The sequence below is a fragment of the Haliotis cracherodii genome, unplaced genomic scaffold (assembly GCF_022045235.1).
Source record: "Haliotis cracherodii isolate W230 unplaced genomic scaffold, xgHalCrac1.p SCAF_4, whole genome shotgun sequence".
Taxonomy (NCBI): domain Eukaryota; kingdom Metazoa; phylum Mollusca; class Gastropoda; order Lepetellida; family Haliotidae; genus Haliotis; species Haliotis cracherodii.
The window spans coordinates 19,281,395-19,308,546 of NW_027266297.1; the positions used below are offsets into that span (position 1 = coordinate 19,281,395).

Below are 27,152 nucleotides of genomic sequence, written 5' to 3' on the forward strand. Positions count from 1 at the left end.
GGGGCAGTGGGATATGTCATGGCCTGTCACGAATACCAGACGAGCTTGAATCCCCACCTCGTGTTGCCTATCATTACGTTTGGCTTTATCGTGGTATTAATAAAACATAAGGATTCATACTCTGTTGTGTTGGAACGTGAATTCTTTGGATAGACATATATATGGAGTTTTTTTCTTCAAAATTCTCATTAGTCCCACTACTATCAGTGCAAGCCGGTCAGATTGAGTGTCACAAAAAATTAAGATAATTTGTCACGACATACATACATTGTGATGAAATATCAATTAACTGTTTTCATCTCCTTGTATCGAGTGTGGCGCGTATCATAACCACAATATACTGAACAAAAAAGATAGGGATCATTCATATATTTTGGTGATAATTTTTTTGACTGAGCATACAATGTCATAAAATATATCCCCAAAAATATTCATGATTGTTCATTACATATACTGCTTGCTGTTTAGGAAATTCATAGAAAAAAAGCAACACAGATGTCAAAAATAATCTTCACTGAGTTCATCAGCGCATAACTGATAGAGTGTGACGTCATCATGATACTTTATAGATCGTATAATAAACCCTGCATAATGCCATTGTTACGTATTAGTATAGTATATTAACTGACGTAAGCTTAGCAATAACTTCATGGTAAATAGAAATCGTGTCATAAGTGGCCGCTTAAATGACAGCGCTACCACGATTAAGGTAACCAGCAGTGGAGTGGGTCTGTTCCGTGTTGTAAATTTCATCGTGTCTATTTCACGTCATTATTGTATTTGACAACGCCATCTGGGTAGAGAGTAACACCTGTCTCCCTGTTAGAGAGAGATAGAGAGTGAGAGACCGGTTGATGTGTAATAACATTCAATAAGTGTGAATAGCGAAAAGTCTTAATTAGTCAAATGCACCTGTCGGACTGACGGAATATTACGGGGCGGCAATATTGTACACTCGGTCTTAAAAAGGTCCCATTGTTCACAGTGGGTTACGTGCCTGCTTAACTGTCGCCTAGCAACATGTTCTAGGCGAAGGAATAACCGCTATAGGCTTTGGGAATTAAGATGATACGATATTTATCATATTTCAGACTTCGATGTTTTTTTTTATGAGATTACCATTTAGAAATCTTTATGCACAGCATTCGGTACATGGGACGTCTGAGACTTGGGGGAGGGGGTGTTGAAAGAGGGATTCGAGATATCGTCATTGAGATATATGGTTCAGAGTAGATTGATACAAGTTGTTTATAATTGGGATGAATAATCAATCATAGTATGAATAATCAATAAAGTGGTTTATTCTAGACATCGATGTGTATGTATAAGAAAAATGGCGATTATAATCTCGGCGTGCGGAAAGATCGAATGACTGTACCATTCTTTACTCATTTCCTTCTGGTATAGACTATAACATGTGCTTCACCCCACCACACAATGTGTCGCGAAGCTGGTAGAACAAAAACCAATTCGGAAAATGTCAAAGTCGATTCTCAGACGATGCACGGAACGAAATGGAACGGCGTAGCAACCGACCTCTTATCTTCATCACTTGCCTCCGCAATCTCGCGGTAGCTCGGGTAGCTGATCACGTGACCCGAACCAACCATGCCTTATCAAATGCGAGAGACTGAACAAATTGTAACAACTGTCGCCTCAAGCATTATCCCCAAAAATCAATCGAAAACCGGGGATAAACAGGTATAAAATCCCCATCACAGGCAATCATTACTCTCCTCGACAGAATCTAACCCAAACCGTCACGGCGCCAAGTCACTCTACCCTTATCTCACTGCGAAGATGATGGTCAAGCATTGAACGGCCATCTTTGCCCGTCCTTATTGGAAACAGGTAGCTTGCCCTTATTGACGATTTACGCCGTCTTAATAAATGATAGAGTGTGTCTTTGCCGGGTATTGAACTGATAACAAACAAAGCCTTGAGGGCATAGGAATCAAAGTTTGCTTTTGTTTAGCCACGATTGTGAGAAATGTGTATAATTACTAGAGGTGCGTACACGGTATTCATACCTGGTTCGTTAACGAGAGGGACTCGGCTTGTAAACATGATGAAGCGCAGTAGACACAGTGGAACCGATGCCATCACTGACAGCATCATATGTTGAAGCATGGTAGGGATACAGATGCAGTCATCGAAGTGGTTTTATCCCCTTGACGTTTGTTGTAGAACTGTAGGAATATAGTGAAGCCTCCTCACCTCGAGTGAGTGTTGTTTTATGCCGCTTTGAGCAATAGTCAGGAATATCGCGCTGGGGACACCAGAAATGGGCTTTGCACATTTTACCCAGGTGGGGAATCGACTCCGGTATGGCGTGATACGCACACATTTTAACTTCTAGGCTATCCGTCATCGTTACCTCGAAGTGGTCAGGGCGACGAAGGAGTAGTTTGAGATGCGAGAGGTGAGGTGAAATTGGGTTTATCGTCGCGTCAAGATTATTGCACTGCTTGTACTAGTCCCTGAATGTCGAACGCCAGACAGGGTAAAAACAAGTACCATCTTTTAACGTGTTTTGGTATGACGCCGCCTGACCTTCCGCTCTCCGGGGTAAGCCCTACCACTAGACCACGGAGGCGGTCTTGAGATGTTAGAGCTGATATTGGAACATAGCGCCTGATGGAATTCATCAGCGGCTCTTTCCTCTCACATTAGGGGGCACGGGTGGCCCAGTCGTCTAAGGCGCCGAGATTCGCAGAGTTGCGTCCCTTGGGCACTCCAGAAACCTATCATTGTGGGTTCGAATCCAGGTTAGCCCCGATTATGTTTCTAGGTTTGTCAGCACCATACCCGTGCTCGTGGGTTTCACCCACGTCTGAGACCTGCATCACTTCGAGCTTTCCTTCCACATTAAGCCGGCACGCCGTGATATAACTGGAATACTGTTAAAAGCGGCGTTAAACTCAACTCACTCACTCACTCATCCACGGCTACCCAATGTTTGCATCTCCATCACCAATCCATACCCTGGACCCATTCGCTACCATGTCTTCGTTTGAGTTCGGTTCCGATAACATGTCGCTAAGAATAGCCCTACAATGAAATCGTCTTGAACGAAAGACATCCTGTGCTAAGGAAGTTTACAGGAGAGATTGTGACCTCACTTCCGTCGCATGGTGGCAAATAGGTCCATGATATATATCCTCAAAGAATGGAGACATAATACACTGGATAATGGAGGGTGATAATCATGCCTGTACCATAACGTCATAACAACAAAACAGGCAATGCCGCCAACACATTCCTCTTGGACCCGTAAAGGTCAGGGTTAGAATGGGTCTTCACCAACCCATGCTTGTCGACTAACGGGATCGGGTGGTCAGGCTCGCCGACTTGATACATGTCATTGTATCCCAATTGCGTCGATGATGGTCATGTTGTCAATCACTGGATTGTCTGGTCCAGACTCGATTATTTACAGATAGGGCAAAAGCATGAATATTGCCGAGTGCGTCGTTCAACAACAAACAACCAAAACACATACCTTGAAGCTGTCTTGCTCCCGTGTTTGATGTAAACTTTCATTGGCCACATATACGAGTCTTAAATTTAAATGTTTCTGTAATCAGCAGTTCTACTGATTTCTACTTAACGATTAAGGGCTAATTAATGTGCCCCCGTCATGATCTACCTACACAAACATAATTTACCTTATGTAGAAATATAGTTTCAGTAGGCACTGCTGTCCTGCAAACATTAAGCCGATTTATTAATGACCATGTTTTCTGAGAATATTCACAGCCACTTGTCAGCGATAGTCACCGTTTTATCAATACCTATTGGGTGAATAATTCATCGCATTCAAGGACCAATGAAACGACATTACATATATTAATCTTCCATTACGTACACACCACTTGCAAGAGACTCGCCTCTGTGGGTCTCATCGTTGAAAACCAAACCTCCGGACGGATATCATCTTTCCTGAAACCTGAGAACCAACGAGACAGTTAATCCCAGCACACCAATGCGCACAGTATCTCTTTTGAGTACAACCCCGTCACTAAATCACCTTTATTTATTATTTACAACAGCCACTATTTTACTAGCATGGTGTAATCTAATTTGCTCGATGTCAAAAGAATCGTAGAAGAAACCTGGGTAGGAGGATTTCATTGTCCTGCATTGATTAGCCTAAGGCCCTGAGCCGTGAGGACACTTTTGATGTTTCACAACATCCACCTATCTGAAACTGCTGGAGGTATATGGTCATGCACCAACGATTCCACTCCCAGACTGATGCTTAATTGCTTCTGGAGTAATTTGCTTTTGCCACCCGATGAAATGATAATAATGCCTTTGGTTCGTATTCTTGTTGGATTCTACCTGATTTTTTGTTATTGTGGATATGTTGATGAAATGTACTTCTTTCCCTTTCGTCATATGAACACCCGTTTGCGTGTATATTACCTGGAATTTGAACAGACTGGTATCATGATTTGGATGCCTTGCTAGCACGAGATTCATTATGGAATTTTTATAACTACACCAACCACGAAACGGATGAAAATGCTAGAATATAAATATACATCGTCAGTCACCGAATCAGATTCCATTGGCGAAATAGGGTTAGAATTATAGGAATGGATCACTGAAATTCAGTGATGACACCAGGTGTTCGCGAAAAGGGTAAGCATGTCCTGCCCTACCGGTAGCAACCGCCACTCAAACAATTTGCATGAAAAAATAAGTGTTTGTTGCCCGACGCGGCACAGTTATGTTTAGGTATGATTTAATGTGAGAGTAAACTCTTGGGTGACCGAACAGGCGTTGATATTTTAATTTCAATATGATTATCGCAAAAAACAATCCGCGACGCACGTGACAAGTTGTCGCCAAAAAGTCGAAATATAAAGACAGTTGTGTTATTTTAAGGACGAGGCCACCATTTAGCCCTGTTTCACCCCATCAATAAAAGTATGCACATGACAAGCTGATTTTACATCAACCCACGCCCTACTTCACAGACCACTCCGATCAGCCTCCATATGCCCCCCAGCAGTCTTCCAGGGCACACAGGGCAATGTGACAATACATCAGGTCCCGTGTCCAGCGATTCTGGTGACTTGTGGTGCCACTAAAGATGGCGCCCTGCTTCACTCGTTATTCTCCTGTCTCCCGCTCCCGGTTCCCGCTTGGCCTCCCTAGGGGCCAGGCTTGCATGCAAGCTAAGGCTAGTGCCAAGCTACTGTCAGGTCGCCACTCATCACCAGCCGGTTACAAATGGTTATTGCGAGGAGACAGGTAATTAGAGTAGTGCGGGCGTCGAGCAATTTCCTCCCATTACTCACCCATCGTCATCAACAGCCTGGGGACAGGTGACCGGAAGTCCGCCATGTTGGCAGGGTATTGTGGGGAGTCACCCTTCAATTTGGGACTGCTTATTGGCTGATCAGGGTGTACCTTTATATAAGTTCCCCACACACTTTCTAATGTAATCGGCATCTCGTGACATTATCGATACTGGCGATTAAGTGACTTGATGAAATTTGCGTTAAGTTTCAGTCTGACCATTCTCATATTAATCCCCTCATTTCCCCACCCAACACAAGTCCACCAAGTAAACCGAATAAATTCAAACAGTTTGGAGAAAAACGTCAAGGGAGATAACTCCAACAAAAAGTTGAGTCAAACTTTACACCGGCCACGCATCTTTAGGATCAGAGCAGGAAAATGGGTATCGATTTTCTCGCCAGCAGTTACCCTTACTGATGAGTCTGTTTCATCTCTGCCCCCGTCCGCCACAGATGTGCACGTAACGAGAACCAGCAAAAGCGATCTACCCAATACCTACGCTTAATTTGCCTTCTGACTGAGCACAGAGGCATTTCATTAATTCAAATCAATGTTCCGTTGTTATCTTCAAACTGACAACAGCTTTCAGTATATGAACTAGGTCAGGCAGGACTGGGATGATAGGTGTATTTGATAAGCAACTTGGAGGTACATCTGCGCTATCATCTGAGTCTAGTTCATGTTCCCAGTGCCAAGTCAACCCTCCCACCTTCATTGCCGACTCAGTGTGCCTCCAAGCCATTGTAAGCCTTTGTCTCGGCGATTCATCAATTTACTGTTGGTAACCGAGATAACTGCCTCATAAATAATGAAGCAAGGGGCTCACCCAGCCTGGTGGTGACCGTGCAGAGCACTCCCGCTTCCTCTTAAAGCGAAAAATCAATACCCTGGCTCCCGTCTCGACCGTGATGTTTATTCATGTAGTGGAGTATAGTTTTACGCGGTGCGAAGAGATTTCACCATGGGAACGTGGGATTCTTACTGCGAGGTCCATATCTCTTCGACAACTGAATCATTTAGGGACCAGCCTCCCCGAAACAAGATAACAGCTACTCGGTTATAACTCACTAACTCCTTTGACTTTTTTTCTCTTATCACGTAAAGCCCGTGCAAAACGATCAAACACTGCATCAACTAGAAGTTTCTAACAGGCCAACAAGTGTTTCCATCTTATGTTTATTTGATGTAGACTGTTAAATCAGAAGAAAGAGCTTGTCGCAGTAGATGAGTCATTGTTCATCATGTAGAACCCATCTTTTACCTGTGCAGGTAGCGTTCCTTTGTAACAGCCTCTCCGTCGCTTTCAAATTGGTATTGATCCTTGCCTCATCTCAGCTCCCGTGCCCGACTCGCTTCTTCTGTGTGCGCTTTCTAGGGTATTCATATCTCTGCCAATTATCCCAACCATCCAAACTATACCCAATCGATAATGCCCTTCTATAAAAAATTATCAACTATTTAAAATTTCATACGTGTGCCTCGCTCCATTGAATAGGAGACGGGAGGAGGCGACTGTCAATGTATGCTACACCTGAAGAGGCGCTGGCGGACCATGTGAAAGGAAGTTCTCAGGAAGAACACCTTAGCACGCGCTTTCATCAGTTGCCATGGTAACAAAGGGGTTAGGTGTACACAGAGTCTGAAGAGGAAGCTTGCATGGAATTTTGAGCCTTTCTTGTTCCAACGACAAAGCAAACAGTCGGGACTAATTTAGCCGGGGGAGCAAGCGGGGTGGGGCCAGAATGGTTGCATGGTAACCTCTAAACACTTTTGTTGCCTGTAGTACTCGTCTCGCGGGAACGGGGACAAGGAGGAGGAGGTTAATGGGGAGGAGAACAATGGGATTCTGTTAGCGAGACGCTGCTCTTGAACAGCCAGAAATACGCTCGATCCACTCAGATAACTGCTGGGCCCATATTACTAGCCATGACACAGGTGAGGGGTTCTGTATACGGTGAAGTGTTCTGGCAGTAGCTTGCACTGTAGCGCCCGCAAGGTATGACAGCAGTGGAAGTTCCTCTTAAACAGTGCCAAGAGGCCCCTGGTAAGTCACCTTCTACCCTCAGTGCTTACTCCTTGTATATTTGGGGAATAGGATATATTTTGGAAGGAATTTTTGACATATTGACTTATTGGTTGAAGAATTTCCAAGTTGAAGAATTTGACATTTACCATTATCATGTGTGCTACCTGTAATCGACGTTTATGGAGAACTCTTAGTATCAGAAGTTCTTGAAGTCGAAGTGTCACTATTTGTATATTCATAGGTCGCTATATTGAACATTAATGTATAAACTAATATTTATTTCTTCTAAAGGAAACATATTACCCATTTATACCATATTTTCATACTTCTCCTACCTGGACGATTAGATTATAAAGATAATCATCGAGATACCATGCCAATTACTATTTGACTTCAAATAATGCTAATAATGGTTTGTTCTCAAGACCCAGGAGATTCGACTCGAAGATCATAATATAATGTACGAAATTTCTCTCTGATGATGATGCACGTGTACCTAATTTTGTTTAAAACCTGCCCCCACCTTAATGAGAAATTAATATGTTCAAAGCTTAAAGCATTAATGTTTAACTTGACACCTCGATGGATGCGCACACCAGCGTATATTGAATTATAATTAGATGAGCTACTGGATAGTGACATATGGTTCTCCCTTCTGCGGTATGGTATATACGACAATAGGTTCACCAGTATTGATCCGTAGGCAGGGTTAGGGAATATGTCAAAGTAGCGAGACTAGGCTTTTGTTACCTGTGCTCGATGGGGGCTAGCCAAACGGATGATTAGCCCGTACCTAGTTATACATCACTGCGAAGTGTGTCGCCTCATTGTGAGACAGGTAAATGCATCAGCCTCTCTTGAGCTGATATTTCAGTTCTAAAAGTATTGATGTGCAAGTTTAGATCTCAGCTGGTGTTGGGAATGACTTTCTTGAGTCGTTATTGAGGTACTGCTGGTGGAGACACGATGTGTACTGATTGATTTAATCTGATTGCTGTCAGATAGCTTTTGATTATTCCCCTCGGGGTCTATGGAGCAAAACAGATCGTTTATGTCCCGTGTTTGTCATAAGGTCCGACTAAATTGAGGATCGGGTGATCAATATGGACGCTGAGAGAATGTATTTATACAGGACATTGCTTTCTATCGACATGTCTTCAGTCCGTGACTCTTCCAGTGATGTTTTATCGTTGATCGGTGCTCACACTATCGACCACTGGTTTATCTTGTCCATGTATTTATTCTTATGATACAGTTTGATGTCGGTGTTAAATGCCTTTCTGAAATGACATTTAAATTGTTTTTCTTTGCCGCTTGCATTAAAAAACAAGAGTCAAAAAGTGATATTTAAATAAGCGTCTAAGTGTAATAAAAATATGAAATTACAAGTATATAAAGGCGAAAGAATATATGAACGAAAATGCCATTAAACAGTTTCCGATTGGGGGTGGGGGGGGATGTCGAAAGTTCATCTGCTGGGATGACTCAATTATGATGGAACAATCCGGAAATTGTCACCAATGTCCAACACCAGCACAGCCACAGTAAGACAGTAAATAATAATAAAAACGTGCCTAGGGTCGCTGATCGGGATGTACGTCTTGTGTCACATAAAAACTCCAACACTTCCAACACAGGACTATTGTGACAGATATGACAGACATTGACGGCAAAATAAGCCCAATAATCACAACACGATGTCTTCATGGCGTCGCCACTGCTGCCACCATTGGTCAACGCCACTTGCCTGACACCGACGACGCCCCTGACTGATATGAGTGCCGGCATGTCACTTGGACGGGATTACGACGGGGGTAATTGTCACATCGCCATCCTCCCCTAGTTTACCGTTACATGAAGCCAGCGTACCTGACGTGAAGTGAGCTGATTAGTAACATGGACATGTCTTGGTTCGATGGCGATCAAACGCTGAAAGCAGTACGGTTCTTCCCGATGGTGCCAGTATGTCTCGCGATCGTGCCTTTGACAAATTCAATCAAACATACTTTGATTTTCACTACAGCCTTTCTTCAAGAACTTTCGGAATAAATAGATTCGGGAACAGTCACACACAATATTAGACTAATATTTCTTTGACGGGTGCTGCCTGTAGGGCAGAACCTGCTTATCCTTTTCGCGAACACCTGGTGTCATCAGAGATTTTAATATTAACACTACGCGTGGGTGAGTGAGTTGGGTTTACTGCCGCTTTGACTAGCATTTCAGTTAGATCACGGTTCGGAGTGTGCGCGAGTTAAGTTTAACGTCGCTCTTAACAATATTCCACTTATATCACATCGTATCAGCTAAATGTGGGAGAAAAGCCCGAAGTGTTGCAGGTTTCAGACGATTACCACTTCGGTGTAACCCACGAGCACGGGGGTGGGGCCGACAAACCCAGAAACATAAGAAGTTAATGTGGGGGAAAAGCCCAAGGTGAGGCAGGTCTCGGACGTTTTCCACTTTGGTGAAACCCACGAGCACGGTGTGGTGCCGATAAACAAAGAACCAGGCCAAGATGAAAATAAACCACGAACACTGTCAGTATACGTTATGCCATGCCTGTTCATGACTTCTGGTAAAGGATTACTAATAGAAGCGCCGTATAAACCTTCTCACTCTGGTAGAAAAACTCGCCTTTTCGCGAACACCTGGTGTCATCACTATGAGGTAGTAATTCATGAATACGGCTTATGGTATAGTCGGAATTGTACAATTTACTCTGCTTTTAGTAGATATTTCTAATGATTATAAAAATGGTTATTGTCGCTCTTTTTTTACAATTTAACATAACACTTCCCTACGGGATACAGGTAGTATGTATGTACCATTAGGTGGCGACATAACGTAAGTTCAAACATGGGAAACCAATACAAGAACGTGATCCGGTTGAATTACAAATCAATGTATTTGAAAAAAAAAAAAAATTCCACCAAACTACGCTTTGATATGAAAATGATGATATCGCCTACTCACTTCCCTGCATCTCCGGCGTCAGTGGTATGTACTGATAACATATAGACAGATAGAGATACATGCACGTGGGAGACATTGAGAATGTATACTTCGAAACATGTCAGTAAGGTAAAGCAACGATTTTTTTATAGAATCGGAGAAAGAAGAATTTGATTCTGTCATCATCAAACATATTTGGAAATTGTTATTGATATATCATTCGCAAAGTAACCTAATATGAAATTATATGTGGAATACTGAACAAACAATACACAAAAATGCTTTTAAAACACGAAGGTGAGGACTCTGACCCATGTTTCTTCTTGTAGGATTTCTTAGAGATTGCATTGACATATACCCTCTAAGTCAACAAACTATTCAAATCCAGGGCATTGTTTGTCCTTGAAGTAAAAACGACTGTTTCGGTCTCTGTGCCAGCGTAATGCTTCAGAGAATGCAATTAAACCTTTTTTTCTGGTTTGAGTTGAGTTAGAGTATTTTGACTCTTTTTACATGGACGTTTTATGTGAACATAATGGCGAAACTCCTACTGGTTGACGCATTCTAAATATCGATGACCAAAAAAAAATTGAATTATTACAGCCGGACAGCGCTGCGAGATTACTAATCCTTTTCATATCTGGCAGAAACTACGGTCTGTCATGACAGTATGCGGAGGTCGGTGTTATAGTATTATTTATCTGGCTTGAATGTATTGTATTTTATCCAAACCCTGAGTGATGAGAATCAATATGGGTAATCTTTTGTTAATGGCGCTTGTATCAAGGTAAGACTCGTCACGCCGTTCCGTTGAGAGTCCTAATGATTTCACATCCCCAAAGTGTTTGCTTTTCCCTGAGACTGCGGCTCCGAGTTCTCGCTAATCTCAATAGCCATTGTGTTGCTCCAACCATCGCCAGCAACCCTTGGTCACTCAGAAGAAAGACCTCGTGGAGGCTTTGTTTGGAACCATCTTTGGAACGTTTTGTTGGTGAATCTATCATGCAAGAAAGGGACTTTTATTCTTATCGGATATTATAAACGGAGGATAATATCTGCCCGTGCGTGACTCTCGCGTTATGCACGGACCCAAAGCCCTCCCTGCCTCTGTTTGCAAGTGCGTTTCATTCGCCAAAGAGAAAGAGCTTGCGATTCATCAATTGTCGGGGGCAAATCCTAACCTAATGCTGGATAATTAAGGACGGGATGTAAGGTGTGGAGACGGTGTTCCTCTCTGTAGATCGATACTCTCTTGCCTTTTCTTCCTGAGGCGACACAATGGGGACTGAGTACCACGAAGCACCAGCACACGCAGAGAATATCCTTCTCCTGCTATTAAATCTTCCTCTCAGTTGCCGTCCACATACATTCGTGATCCCCAAACACGACTTAAAGTCTTGCCTGACGTCACCGTTGGCGTTGAGCAGCCGCTCAGCCTTGCCCCCCGACCCCGCGATGGAGCCTGTGTTCCTGTAGCAAACTCAGACCTGTCAACCCTCAAACCACCTCAAAGACAATGTCCTTGCGAACCCCCTGATATAATTGCAGATCCGCAGAAGATGAGGCGAGCATATTGAGCTGGTTACCATGGAAACTGTTCCGAGCGTGCGGCTGTTTTGTCCATGCCGTCACACCTGGTAAGGTAGATGAAAGCCGTCCTCAAAGAAGGCTGGTAGGGGGACAGGGTTGGTACTAACTAGGATCGAATTCGCACTCGTTGCTGTCGTTCTACATTAGTCATTTCGTTACCGCCAAGCTTTCCAAGCTGTTCGATCGAAGTTTTCGCCGTCAAAAATTAATTGAACAAACTTCAGTTTGGATTAGACACCCCAGTGTCTTTGATTGGGGAGACGGTGGAACTAAAAGTTCCTTTAATTTGGAATCCTCCCGCCCTGGTTTTAACAGTTCTGAAGATTCCTTCTCTGAAGTGAGGTTACGGAACCTTGATGCAAGACTGGTGTTGAACTTGTGCAGACACTTTGAAATAACGGACGGAGAGTTGTTTTTAACTCCCTCGAGGGCCTGGTAATATAAGATGTCGATATTAAGAGAAAGACTGGCGAACATCCGCAATTATCTGCTGCACACATCGCCAGGTGTTCTAAACAGTGATCATCACGCAGGTAACTAACCTACCTGAATTTTACCTGTCGACAAATCAGGAGACGCTATTCTAGATAAAGGGATGACATCATAGTTTTATAATTTTGGACAATCAATGTTTCATGTTGAAAGGTGGTTGATTCGTCTTTGCAAGTGACCTATCGCCATGTTAGGTTTCTCGTCAGTGTTAGATGTTTATCGATTTTTAAAGGTTAATCGTATGCTCTCCAGCCACTAAGCTCTCTGTCGCCCGTCGTTTCTCCCTATATTTAACCTTTATGAATCTTTCTTTACCATTTTGCAAATCATCGTCAGAAGAGTATCTCATCGCAATGGATCAATCAGAAGAGATGGTTTTCTTCAGGTAGTCTTGTTTACCTGAGCCAGGTGGTTGACAAATGCGAATTCGCAACATGGAATTTTCACATTGTGTCTTGTGTTTCAGATACGGAAGGCGATATAGTCATGACACCGGTAAATCTTGCCACACCCCCGGGCCCCGAGACAGGGAGTGCTGACGAGGATAGATCCACAGCCGTAGCGAAATCCCCTGTACCCTCGGAGAAGGAAAGCCGGGGTCACCCCGAAAGAAAGCGAAGAGCAAGTAACGAGAGTTCAGATGTAAGTCCAGTGAAACGTGTATGTGTTGGTAGATTGTACGCTTATTTTCATTGATCCCATTATTAGTCGCATACTGTAATGATGCAATGAAGTGATGGATAGATCATCGATTTCAGATTGGACAGATCACACGTACATATCTGACAATCGATCTACTTTTCATGTTTGTTGATTGATTGATTTTGGATGGTAATGTCCGCTTGCAAATTGACTAAGTGATGACTTGATAGCGCGCTGATAGTTTAGATTCCGGTAAAGATATGTGATGGTGCGCTCGTCATATCGCAAGCGGTGAGTCGAGGCACTTCGTAATGGAGACGCGAGTATCTGCAAGACTTGTTGTGAAATAAACAGCCCTGAAGTGTCAAAAATTACGGCATTAAGGTAATCACTTTCATATGATTCTGTTATTGAAACACTCCATGTACCTAAATCTAAAAAGATTCATATATGCCAATGTTTGATTACATTTGAAGATGTTTAAATTCGATAAGACCGCTCGCATCAAAACATATCATTTGGGAAATCACTTCGGCATCTAAAACCGTAACTGGAATATGTATTTGGGATAAGACAGTTATTTGCTTCACATTTGTGAAACGAAATATTCAAACGATGAGAGCGTCTTCATGATTTTAAATGGATTTTCCGTCGAATAAATCAATTTTCGCGATAAAATTTGTCTGTTAGTATAATTCCCTCATCTCAGTAGACTTATCACTCTCGTTTAATTCCGTGTAGATGTCACCTTCTGAAAGAATGGCGAATATGATTTGAAAATACATTTGGATTACATGATAAATTTTAAGTTGCTTGAATATTAAATGTTATTATGGGGCTGCTCTTTGACACACAGGATATTAGTTGGTCATTGTTACAATATGGTCAATTTATAATATTCAACCTAAAGCTAAGCACGTTTGATTATGCTAATATTCACAATAGCTGGTTTAAGAATGTTTGACCCAGCTTTTAGTAAATTTGACATTTGACATGACTTGTGGCAGTGATTTGACAGACTGTCTTTAGTTCACTTCGTGTGCGGCATCGAAAACGGCAATGGCACCATCTATCTTTCGGCAGCCCTCACAATTATATCATTTTGCTTGCTCACGCTGTGGGTATTTTCAAGATATACCTGAGAAACTATGGCGAGCATTTTCTAATAATGTTGTATGTGTTGGCGAAACCACAACAGTTAAATTTCCAGTTCTACATACACATCGATTTCATATGACTGAGTGCCAGTTTGACGCAACAGTTGCTCACTGTGGTCTCCTGCCCGTGTTGGTGTTTCAGCAAACGGCAGCATGAGGACAGTGTTGGCTAAAAACTTAATGGTTTATTGGAGAACGTAACCTCAATCAGCTAGCATAGTCTTCCAGGCGTTCCGTAAACTTGGGTTCCTTAAATCTCCATCCTCTTGTGAAATGACGGACTACGTAGAAAGGTGGTTTAGCAACTAGGAAGGTGCTTTATGATAAGATAATGGACGTATCTAGCAAGAACAAACTAAAACGTGTTAAAGTTGGCTCGGCTTGCTATCTCTGAATTTATCAGAAAAATCTCCGGATTTCTAAATAAAGCCAAGTTACGTAACATTTGTACCGTGGAACAAATTTATGAGATGGAATTTGACAGCCATTCGCAAGTGCCTCATCCATAACCAGCTGCTTTGCATCTCAGTAGCTTCCACGAGCATCTTCCAAAACGAATAATAAACATTATATTCATGACAACTTGTGCGCTTTTGCAGAGGTCAAAGTTTATTGCTTCCTTAATGAAAGGGAGCACTTTCAACGTCATGCCCGATAAATTACGTCATTATTCCACTCACTGGCAATGACATGCTGTATCTTCCAAGACCCCTCGCTCGTATCAAGGCAACGGGTTGCTGTTTCTAAGGAATATTCATTAAGACTTTACCCGTTGACGGAAAACCATAACTTTAGTAAAAAGTCAAAACCACTTGGAGAACTGCCACATCGCGTTAACTAAAATCTGTCTTTAATCTTCACCATTTTGCTGCTGGAGTTTTTTACTGGAAGCGATTTCGAACTGATTTTTGTTTTGTTGGTGCCAACGGGTAGAACCAAGTATCACTTAATTCGTCAAGGGAGAGCACTTTCCCTTGAAGTTGCCACAGCGGGACCGGGGATACGAAAGTCAAAGCTTCTAATGTGGAGCGGGCGAAGCTCAGCGCCAAGGGACAATCGGGCACGACACGGGCAGTGAATAGAACAAAGTTGTAACCTTCTTATAAACCTAACGACGACATCGCAGTCCTAATTGGCTCTCTGAGGGATTGGCAATTGGCATTCATGTTGTTACTATGGAAATTAGAGGCTCCAAAAGCCATCGTATGGAACCGTTTGCAGGCAACCCCGTCTCATTTCCTTTCCCTAGTCCCTCACCTCTGCCTAATTGTATCCCCTGGCTTAGCAGCAGCGAGATCGTCTAGACGCCCTCCCTTCGCACCAGTAATTTAACTTGGAGAGGAGAGAAACGGTGTGACAGGATAAACTTTGTTAAAAGGCTTGAAACCAATCAGACATTTGGCTGGGCTTCTCCTATCGGCACGCCAGAACTCCTGTGTTGACAGATACTCGGTGCCGCTATGGCTTCTCGGAGCCAACTGCCGTGGCTAAAGGTGAAGCCAGGCGCACACTTCGTGGAGCCACAGTTTCGGATCTGGTGATCGATCGGCTTTAAGATCCTTGAATGAACCGACAATTTTGCTCTCACCTCCAGCATAAAGTGGCCACACGTTTGCTGCCTTAACCTATACCGTTCTCGGAGAGTGGTCTCGCTTAACACATCATTAACTCGGTGCAGAAGCGCGGCTTGGAACTGAAGCTGGCTCCGCATGTCACCTTACACCTAGACTTTCATTACTACGTCTTGGTCGCTAATAAATCCTTCCTTTCACAAGGCCCTGATACCACACAAGAAATACGATACTGGCCAGGCTGGGGCAACTAAAACCTTGCCCTAGCAGGCGTTTTATTGTCTTAGCTCGATCTTTGGTGTACTGACGACAGGGATCCTCCAATGAGTGATCCGACGCCTGTTGCTGGTGACATGAAAGCGGGTCTTGGCGTCTAAATGGCATCGGATGCTTGAAGAATACACCGATGAGACATAAAATCTTTGATACAGACCGAGGTAGAGCATTCCAAGAAAATAAAAATCTTGTTTAACTGATAGCCCTATCCCCGTGTCGCAATAAAGTACAAGTGTGGCTCGTGTTTCATGTTTACGCATGTCCATAGACATTTTAACTCGATCACTGCAGAATTTCTGAGAAATACTTCACAAACTTGTGTTTAAGTGTTCGTTGAAAAATGCTGAACATTGTATGAACCTCACATTCTTGCTATGACTAATTAATTTGTTCAAAAAACTTAGTTAAAAAGATACTTGTTGAGACGGATCGGCTAGCTCGACAGATTAAGTGTCTCTTTTCAAACTTACTTTTTTACTTTTCAATATACTCTTTGTGGCGAACAAAAGTGATTTGATTGAAAGTGTGACATTTAGAAAACTGTAATAAGAGGATAAATAAGTAAGCCTGTGAATTAAAGTAAAACCATTCATAAACACAAACGAGACATGAAACGATAGCAAAGAACAAGTAAATAAATGTGTAAGTCTATCTTGTGTGAAGACTTATGGCAATATCTAAAATTACTGCAGTATGTTTTCGATTCCCTTTAAACGTTTTGGTTTCTGTTTTCAGAGCGTTGTGACCAAGACTAGTGACGGCGCCAACACCGACGACCTCCACGTTGGAAAAGACGAAGAAGATGATAACGACGACGAAGACGAGGAGAAGGTTGCCGCTGCTCACAACTATGACCCTGAACGTCTCAAGGCTTTTAATGTAAGTCCAGGCGTCACTAGCTGGCATTGATCTGCGGTCTGATGTCAGCGTTTCAACGAATACTTCGTGTGTTGACAAATGATTGACAGAGATAATGATTCTATGTTACAACAAACAAGAGATACATAAATACGTATACAGAGACACGTGTATGTACTTCCTATTAAAAAGGCCGGTACTTTGCGAAAAACTTCCTTTACTCTGCATTGCATTCATTCTTAATTTTTACGCTTCATCTCGATACTCCCCTGTATTAATAGGATTATAGACATATTTTTTCTTTGGATAAGGCAATGCTGAAACTGGAATCACGTTTCTTTAAGCATACATTAGTTCTGTTAGCGTTTTGGTCCGCTAATTATTGACTTAGTCGAAAGTACTTTGAAGAAGTTTTTAAGCTGTCGGCAAAGAATTCTACATTCTTGTGTGGGCAAACTTTCTTTTAAAATCAAATGTTATAATTAGTGAAAAAATAGTTACGTATATGAATTTACAAAAATAGTATTACATGTAGATTACATCCATCTTGAGCATCCTTGCTGTTAGATTGTGTCTTTACATGTTGAGCAAAAGAAGCCCACGTGCTGCATTATACGATCATATTGTAGTAAATCCTTAGATCCCCACCCTCCCGACCATGACATATTCCATAATACTTTATGTATCTGCAGCTCTCTGTCATGTTTTATATCACTGTTTAATAAAAAAAACCCATTCAAATATATACTCGTTATAATCTCCTCTCATGCCATTTAGTTTCCAACATCATACGCTCCACGGATGTAGGGTAATGTCTATATTTCTTGTATTGAATTGTATTCTTTCCAGTTTTTGCAAGCATTGCCAATTACGGCCGCTACGAGATATCGATTGTTTAAACAACGCTGTTTAAACAACAGACTTTGCAGCGTTAGTTTTTTCCCCCGGAGAAGTCATTTGCATTTTCTATCACGGTGCTCTGTCCAAGATTTCTTCTGATTGAAAATCCTATTAGAAAAATCCACCGAAAACATTTCTATTGTAAAACTATGCGGAGAATACGTTTCATGAGTGGAGTCATCAGTACATAGCTTCAAAGGTAAAGAACTGCTGGAATAATTTATGTTGCTCCACGGCGGCCGCTGTATAATGTTGTGTTTCTTCGCAACCACTCATTAAATCTGACGACGAAGGCGTCCCTTTTTCATACGACCAGTGATTAGATATAACGCACGCGTCACAATTCCCCGGTGATATATATCATCAGCAAATTCTGGTTATTGTCACATCGCTGTTTGTGATTTCAGATGTTCGTCCGTCTCTTCGTTGATGAGAACCTAGATAGATCTGTACCCATCTCTAAACAGCCCAAGGACAAGATCCAAGCCATTCTCGAGGCATGCGATAGACAGTTCCCAGAATTCCATGAGCGATCCCGGAAACGGATACGCACTTATCTTAAGTCCTGTCGACGAATGCGTCGCTCCAAGGAGCAGAACGGTTGGGAACCGGTAAGCCATAGACACTCTTCTTTTAAAGTCCTGCAACAAATTACCGTAATGTACATGTGTTATTTTAGTTGGTGTACTGTTTGAAAATTTGCTCTGAGATTAGGAAAACTTGCAAACCTTTTTTTCCGATTCCGTAAGTCAAGCCTTGTAGTGGTGACGTATGACACGTCGTTTGATAACGAGGATTGTAAATAGGAACAGTGTGAAATAAGTGAGACGTCGTCATTAACATTACATCCTTCATCTTCAACCTCTCGACTTTGGTTGACAGCAGCTCCGCCCAACCCCGCCCCATCTGACGTCAGCCGCCGCCGAGAGTCTGCTTGCAACCGCGTGTGAAAACGAGAGTCAGAACGCCAAGCGCATGCGCATGGGATTGGACCCTCTTCCCGTAAGTCGTGAAGTCTGACAAAGCAAACGGATTAACTGTCATGCCTTATTTGAACTAGTGAGAGGCTAGCTAATGATAGCAGAGTAAATGAATACTTGTCAATTTGTTATGGAGGCTTTCAGGTTCATACTAGTCAATAATTGCCATTGAAAAAGCACAGGTAGCATATAGAAAACCAAGTAAGATTAAACAGGGTTCAGGTCAGGTGTAACACCCGTTATTGATGATGAGCTGATATTTAGACCATTACTAGATAGCTGTTTACATGATTCAGGTGATGTTTACTGATCTCCTGCTCTCCTCTCTGCACCAATCAGTCACGTGGATAATGACGAGATTACGCGAGACTTGTATAAACACTGCAACTGATAGATAACGGTTGGGTTCATCAGCGGGGCCCGATCATTCATTACCTGCTGGACGTAGAGCGTATTAGAATGGACAACGCCTCCAGACTTTTTATGACAGAATGATTTATGTCTATTTATGATCACAGGGGTATGCATCTTAGATATTATGATTACCGAAGGAATAAACTAGTTTTGGTTATAAGCAGGCAATCGTCACGTGAATACTTGACAACGGAGGAATGAAAGGACAAACATTAATCTATTTGGCGATATGTAAAACTTAGCAGTTCCAATTCAACTCCAGATGGTGTTCACTATAACACGTTTGATACCGTCATCTGTAGTTTCCGGCTTCGGAACAAATGTTCGCTCAAAGAAATGTTCTTTTGGGCCGAATCTAAATCATATACGTGTCAGTTGTAATATGCTCTGGTGATTATGGATTTGTTTATCTATTATGATAAATATATCGGTGCTTTTTTCCACGCTTTGAGGGTATGTAAATTTGTTGCACGAGTACCACGTCAGATTTGCATGCATATGAGGAATCAGTATACGTATTAGGTATAAATAGTGCGTGATATACGCCTTGAACAAATATAGGTCTGCTTGTACTTTCGGTCAAATGAATTTCAAATCGAATTGGCAGGCCGGTATTTATTTTACTGGCGTGAAAATCGACACTGATATTCATTATTGAAATCTGATGTATATATCCATGTCTGAAACGTTGACGTTTATGTTAGTGTATAAAAATCTGACGTTTATTTGCAAGTATAAAAATCTGACGTTTATATGCAAGTATGATAATCTGACGTTGTCATGTCATTCCTGACGTCATGATCACCGCATGCTGACGTCTGAATTGCTGGTCTGTTTGCAGGCTTCCGCAATGCAACCCAGCGTTAATCCTTCCCCTCAATCCTCGCAGCCCCAGGTGACGTCACAGCCCAACACTCCGAACAACCAATCACAGGCGGCACAGATCGACCGTCACGTGCCTGCTAGCAATGACTTTCTACGTCACCAGCCACCGCCACCAGCCTTCAGAGCACCTCCCGAGTTCCACCCACCTTTCTTCACTAATGGAAACGGCCTTTTCCGGCCAGGCTTCCCAGCTGGGTACCAACACCCCGCCCACCACCACCCGCCAGTCATTCAACACTCTATCCAGACTAACGCCGTACAGAATGGAGAGTTTGGTAAGTTCAATGGAACATTAAGACGGCCTTCAAACAAAGACCTTCCCCGGTTTCACGCTGTGATGTGGCAGTGTCACGCACAACGCCCTATTGCGACATTTACTCAAATAACAGGTGCCCCATCTGCTGTATATACACTAACATAAGGTCTTGCTTTTGTATGGAACTACTGTGACTTGGACGATGGTTAGGGGCCGTATGTCACGAACTTGTTTTGTCGAATGCTATATTACTCTTATTTTTATAAAAGCAGCCCCCGCCGCCTCACACTTAATGCTGTATCATATCACATCCTGTATCTCAAACTGAACAATGACACTAAAACGTCAATATAGGGAGTCTGTGTGTTTGGGTTTCGGTCGATGGCCAGTGCAAAGTTTCGTCCTTTAGGCGTGCCAGGAATCTATGCTCGTCGGTTCGAATCCCAGAATCGCCTTGATTATAGTTCTTGATGACACCATACCAGCGGTCGTTGTTAACGTCCAAGACCTGCATAACGCGAGCTCACCCCCCCCCCTCCCACACACACACACACACACACACCCACACCCCAAGCTGATACGCCCGATATAACTGAAATATTGTTGAAAGCGGCTTCAATCGAAACTCACTCACTCACTCTGTTTTTGTGTTCGACAGTTTGTACCTTGTATGTTGCTCTGTAGATCTGGTAAACTTCGACAACAATGCAGAAACTTACATTTTAGTTTTGATAATTCACAACTCAATTTAGCCAAGTGTTCACCTTGTTACATTTGGTAATAACTTCTTACCAAAATCAAATAGAGAAGTCTCATTTTACACAGACCCCTCATTTTAATCGCTAGATCTAACCTGGAAGTCATTGCAAAGACCTACAACTGTATATTACCCGATCCTTTGAATTACACTGAATATTAAAAACTTACACACCAGCAAAGTGCCACTGTTATGATGGTGCAGCCTTTTTCGGATGATTCCTTGTCCTGTGTGCAGAGCCAGGGCCAAAAACGTTTTTCGTGCTGGGAGATTGATTTGCGGCAGGGGCAGGGGCAGGGGCAGAATATTAGAAGTTTTACAGTAGGAGTCAGTTTGGGATACCTGTGTTCTGTAAAGAGCAACTAGAGACGGTTATATAGTCTTCATACTATCAGCGTATACATTGGACATTCCTTGTGTTGAGCCTGTATCTTTTCATTGTGTTTTCAGGGCCTACAGATTTGAGTATGAAGAAGCAAAACTCGAAGAATCAACTGAGTACAACTGAGGTTGCCACAATCAAGCAGCTGATCGCAGGCTACAGAGAGTCTGCAGCTTTCCTCTATCGTTCAGCAGACGAGTTGGAACAGCTACTTCTGCAACAGAACTGAGGACAACAGTGTGAGCAGACGAACTTTTACCGCGGTCAAACAATAGCAACTGAAGACGTAATTGGAAGGAGATATTACCCATGCTTGCAGAAGTGCAGATGGACAACAGAAGATATAATTTGTTGCAATTTTATCCCAAATGGGGAGGAGTTTTGACGGATTTGCGGGAACTGCTTCAAGCAGACGACTTTGTTCGAGTCCAACTGTAGATGTGGACGAGATTGAACTTTCTGGCCTTGAATGTTAAATGGCTTTGGTTTTGACTTTCTACGTGGCGTTGGCAAAACTACACTGCCTCTCAGTCCATGATATACGATGTCTTCGTGATGAAATGCAAATGACTGACATCTCAGGAACTGACATGCGCATTGATAGCTATGCGTGTAACTTGATCACCTGTGACTTTTAGTCAAGTAACCTTATCAAAAGACTTCATCAAACTAACAGTGACTGAAAATTAATGACATGATTGACACAATCTACGTGTGCATTGACCTGGCCTGGACAGAGGCTGTTGCAAACTTTACGTGTAAATGCATTCCAGAACATTTTTCGCAGCAGACCCTTGACCGGAACAGCCGCCATTTTTAAAATCTCTCAAAACGAGTTATTGCTTCGTCTCGACGAGATTTGGTTGTATCACGTGACACTTTGGATGAATCTCATCTTTTTGCCTTGTGTTTGGTTGTATGGATATATTTTTCTAGTCAACTATCTCTTCATACATATATTTCATATATTTTTCATATTGGTATCTTCTCGTACATTCTCGCCTAGTCACGCAGTGTGCAGGGACCATATATATATCTTCAAAGAGGTATTTTCAATGGTTAACTCTCTTTGTTGTGCAAATCTTTATTCGAGAAACTTGTATCTGGGATAGACTTATTAGACGGTTTTGATATATACAACTTTTCACTGCACGACTTGCACGGGCTTTTAGTGAAATGGACAATATTACGTGCCATGGTGGTTGTATGTAGCCGATATGTTGAACGTTGTGTGTATGATAATTGCATAGATATATATATTGAAATGTACATACTGTTTTATCATGGATCGTCTCAAAAACTTCACTTTGAATGTTGATAATCCCATACTCGTAATTATAACAGTATAAATAATTAAAGAGAAAGATTGACACGTAAAATCTTTTTTAGTGTAATGAACGTCTGATGTCATTTTGAAAGAACACGAGCTTTTGAGACGACCCCCTATTACTCAATGCACACGACTATGATTAAAGTGCAATTTTCTCGTATCATTTCATGATATTGTCAAGAAATCCCATTCTTTCCACCTCTTACCTCAACTAAAATGTGTAGGCGCTTTAGTTTGTTTTTATTAGTTCTCTGGACAGAGATTCATGAACTCAGTTCGGTATTTATTTAACTTATTATTTATTAGTTAATTTATTGAAGTTACTTCGGTATATATGAATGCGTAATGACAAATATTTTAACGGGGAAAAGCAAGCAGGTCCCCGTTTCCTTATCTAAAGGTGCTAAGTCATGTTTCTCTCTGCCGGTAAGTGTGCCAGATATGACATAATCTGATAATTGCCCAATGAAATAACGGTTGGTTGACCGCCATAAACGGCATGGTGTGTGTACACGCAACCAGCCATTTGTCTATTCATAATTTATTATACTGCGTATTGTTTGTATACTATTTATTGATGAAATCAAATTTGCCAGTCTTGATACTTTCATCCATGGTTTAATTTTGTGATCAAAATCCTTTTCTGACATAATACACAACACTGTGAATCCATTATTAGGACTTCGTTAGATTTGAGGGTTTCACTTAATGTTTTTTTACATTGTATGGACATGCATTTTCTTGAAACACATGCTATGACTATTTTGAGTGTTGTAATGTGAAGGATTTCCAATGGTGCAGCTACACATATTTTTGTACAGAAATTAAATTTGATAATTGAAAAATTAAAATACAGTTTACGTCTTTGTGTAGTAGAAAAATTCAGTCGTTTCTTTCTTACCCAAAATTGACATATTTATTAATATATTACAGTGTTGACACGCGCAAGTGATGCGTTTGTGGACTGAGTGTTGAATTCTCAAGTGCGTGTAGTCTTGGTACCATTTTGGTCAAATGTTTTTGTTTTTTTGTGTTTGATATTCACTTATTTCGTGAATCCCATTCCGTATGAAGTGCGTTGCGTATTTTCATTACTCACATACTGGCACGTGCATTCCCACTTTTTATTTTGCTGAGTACATTTATGTCCTACTGAATACGAGATCATTCAGTATTATTACTATTTATTACACTCTATTTATTTGTTGTTTTAGTTTGTTTATTATGTTGATATTTCACCCTACTTTCGTGCAATATTGTCGGCCTCTCGTGTGGACAGAGCGCTAGCATGGTAATTATGTATACATAATGTCTGTAATTGTTATACTATTTATATATGAATAAAGTTAACATTTTACAGAGTGAAGATTGTGTTCAACAGTTTTTTAGCTCATGCGAGTTAAGGGACAATGGGAGCTTTTGAAATGGTCAAATGTCAAATACACTTCCAATATGGCTTATTGACCGCCATCTTGGATGTTCTCTTCAACAATATTTGTTTTGAAACATACGGCTTGTCCTGTCATTTTGGGGTTAGGAATACATAGATTTGTCAGCAGTGGTTCACATCGCGAGGAGTTGTGCCCCTTTGGACTGTATTCCAGTTCTATCAGGGCGTGCCAGCTTCTTGTGAAAGGAAAGCCCGAAGTGATGCAGATCTTGTACGTTTTCCACTTTGGTGACCGATGGTTCTCACAAACCAAAGATCATGATCCAGGCAATCGTGGATTATATACAATGCAAAAGGGATGCGTCTTACTCCGACTTAACGACGTGGCAACTCGTGCTCCCTAATCTCGGCGAAGTTTAGTTTAAAGCCTCGGCTGAAGTGTCAAGGGGCGTGTGTGAAGCAAAACTCGCTTAAATCCACATCAAATTGTGTGAGTACGGTTTTGCACCGGTGTAGCAATGTCCCATCAAAATAACGTTGGGGACACCAGAAATGGGAACACATTGTGCTGATATGGGATTCGAACCCGGCTTCCGGCGTGACAAGCGAACCCTTTGACCACAAGGCTGCTCCTTGCCCCAACAAGACTTTCAAGCGTTCTATGTAGGTTTATTGTGGCATCTTATGAACGTTGGAACTTTATTTGACACAGCATTAAGATATCAAAAGAGAAAACAAGTTTACTTGCAGTTTTACCTTAATTGCTTTGCATCCAAAACACATTGTCTGATTGGGCATGAATGGTCATGTGGATGAGGCTACTGCAGGCCGTCTTCATCATTTGCTTATTATTAAGGAGTCGGCTCGATGTGAGACTGGCATGATATTTCCATGCTCACACAAGGAGTGTTTGGTTGAATGATTTCTTACCCTTTTAACAAAGGTGTGAGTTAATATTGCTTGGCGCCGTGGAGACACTACATCTATATCACAATGACCTCTAAATAATATTGTGAGTGAGTTTAGTTGAACGTCGTTATTAGCAATATCCCAACAATATTACGGCGGGGGATACTTAAAATGGGCTTCACACATTGTACTCATGTGGGTAATCGAATCCGGGTTCGCGCGAACGTTTTATCCACTGGGCTACCCCACCGCCCTCCTAAATAATGTCATTGTATCTAAATTGCGTGGATCGATGCTCATTGATTGATCACTGAATTGTCTGGTCTAGACTCGATTATTTTCAGACAGCCGTCATATAGCTGTTAAACAACAAATAAACATATAAATTTTGAAGAAGAACGTATTGCCCAGATACACGAGTGGTTGTATAAATGATCCCAATCAGCCATCGGATACACTGTAACCTTACCTCTCCGAGTGTGATTTTGGTCGAGTTGGACGACGAGAAGGGGTTGTCTGTCTTGGAAAATCGACGAGAGCTCAGGTTTATGTACATATAATAAATGAATATCCTATATTTCAAGGGCCACGTGTTTCACATTTGACATTTAAAGGGCAATGAGTCATTCTCGGTTGTATAGCTACAATATGTTTGACCACCGATATAGTCATGGTTGGTATCGGGTTTGTGTTTAAAGGGAGACAATTCTGTGACGCTCTCCCAATCCCACATGTGGCCATTGTCATATTGGAACAACAGAGAATGTGGTACATGATTTCATTTGTAATAACACATGATACATCTAGGAGAAGACTGAATCCCAGTATTTAACTTAAGGACTGAACATGATGTATAGCTTAGTGCAAAGGCCAGTATCAGACTCGCATCTGGAGGACATCTGAACATACCTTTGAAACGCAAGAACATTTGTATTTTGTTTGCATTTTTTTCAGTTTTTAAATAATATTTTGTGTTTAGAAACTTGCTTTTTCCAGTCTCTTAATTGTTTCATTACTCCGTGGGGTAATACATGTGCTAAGATATCCTCATTAATTTTTCCTATGCTTTTAAAAAAATCGATATTTCACTGTCAAATTCAATATGTTGGCCGCAAGTTTGTCTGCCCATATTTCAAGTCGCCCTTAAACATTTCCAAACATATTTAGCTGTACGTCACACGTCACCAAATATCCATGTCAGAATTTCTGCAAATTAATCGCAGCGTAATTCCTCTCTCCCTCTCTCTGAAAATACACCCTTTTCCAGATAAGTCTAAAACATGAGTGTTTAGTTACGAAGTTTAAAACAGGCGTGTCCCTTGTCGACACGGTTTCTGTACATATACACCCCGTCAAAAGTATCGCACCACCATATTTTGAAGTGAAATTGCGAGTTCATTTTCAATGCAGAGATTTTCAAATGGTTCACTGTGAGTTGACACATCAATTACTTGTAGAATGGTAGCACATTAATTGCCTAACCTTGTGGGTGCGTTTATGCGAGCCGTATGTACACCTAAGGTGTCTCAGGAGGTAAATGTGATCGTATTGTTATGTTGCATTATTTATTTGAATTATATTTTATCCCCTATCTTTTACATGAGAGAGTGAGTGAGTGACTTCTGTGCTTACTGTCCGGTGCTAAGGGAATGTATTTTTGTTTATATCATAAATAAACCATTAGAAAAGAAGTTTCGTGTATCTTTGACAATGAATTAGTGTGAGTGAGTGAGTTGGGTTTAACGCCGCTTTTAACAGTATTCCAGTTATATCACGGCGTGTCAGCTTAATGTGGGAGGAAAGCCCGAAGTGATGCAAGTCTCAGACGTTTACCATTTCGGTGAAACCCACGAGCACGGGTATGGTGCTGACAAACCTAGAAACATAATCGGGGCGAACCTGGATTCGAACCCACGATCATAGGTTTCTGGCGAATTGCGGGCCCTTAGACGACTGGGCCACCCGTGCCCCCTCTCTATTTAAGAAGAACTCCGAGTGGTTTATTCTCCATGCAGTGTTTTATTGTACAATAAACAACTCCCACTCATCGTTTATTTCATAGTTGAGAT

The 27,152-nt window shown here is 41.8% G+C and overlaps 1 protein-coding gene across 1 annotated transcript in view; it reads left to right on the forward strand.

Annotated features, from left to right (window-relative positions):
- The window catches only part of LOC139479837 (nucleolar protein 4-like), a 122,866-nt gene extending 98,716 nt beyond the window's left edge, over nucleotides 1-24,150 (forward strand). The window contains exons 5-10 of the mRNA XM_071262730.1: nucleotides 12,843-13,018; nucleotides 16,758-16,901; nucleotides 18,188-18,391; nucleotides 18,663-18,782; nucleotides 20,016-20,334; nucleotides 21,523-24,150. Coding sequence (XP_071118831.1) covers nucleotides 12,843-13,018; nucleotides 16,758-16,901; nucleotides 18,188-18,391; nucleotides 18,663-18,782; nucleotides 20,016-20,334; nucleotides 21,523-21,683 — 1,124 coding nt within the window. The 3' untranslated portion in view covers nucleotides 21,684-24,150. The remainder of the gene's footprint in view (nucleotides 1-12,842; nucleotides 13,019-16,757; nucleotides 16,902-18,187; nucleotides 18,392-18,662; nucleotides 18,783-20,015; nucleotides 20,335-21,522) is intronic.
- Nucleotides 24,151-27,152: the final 3,002 nt, after the last annotated feature.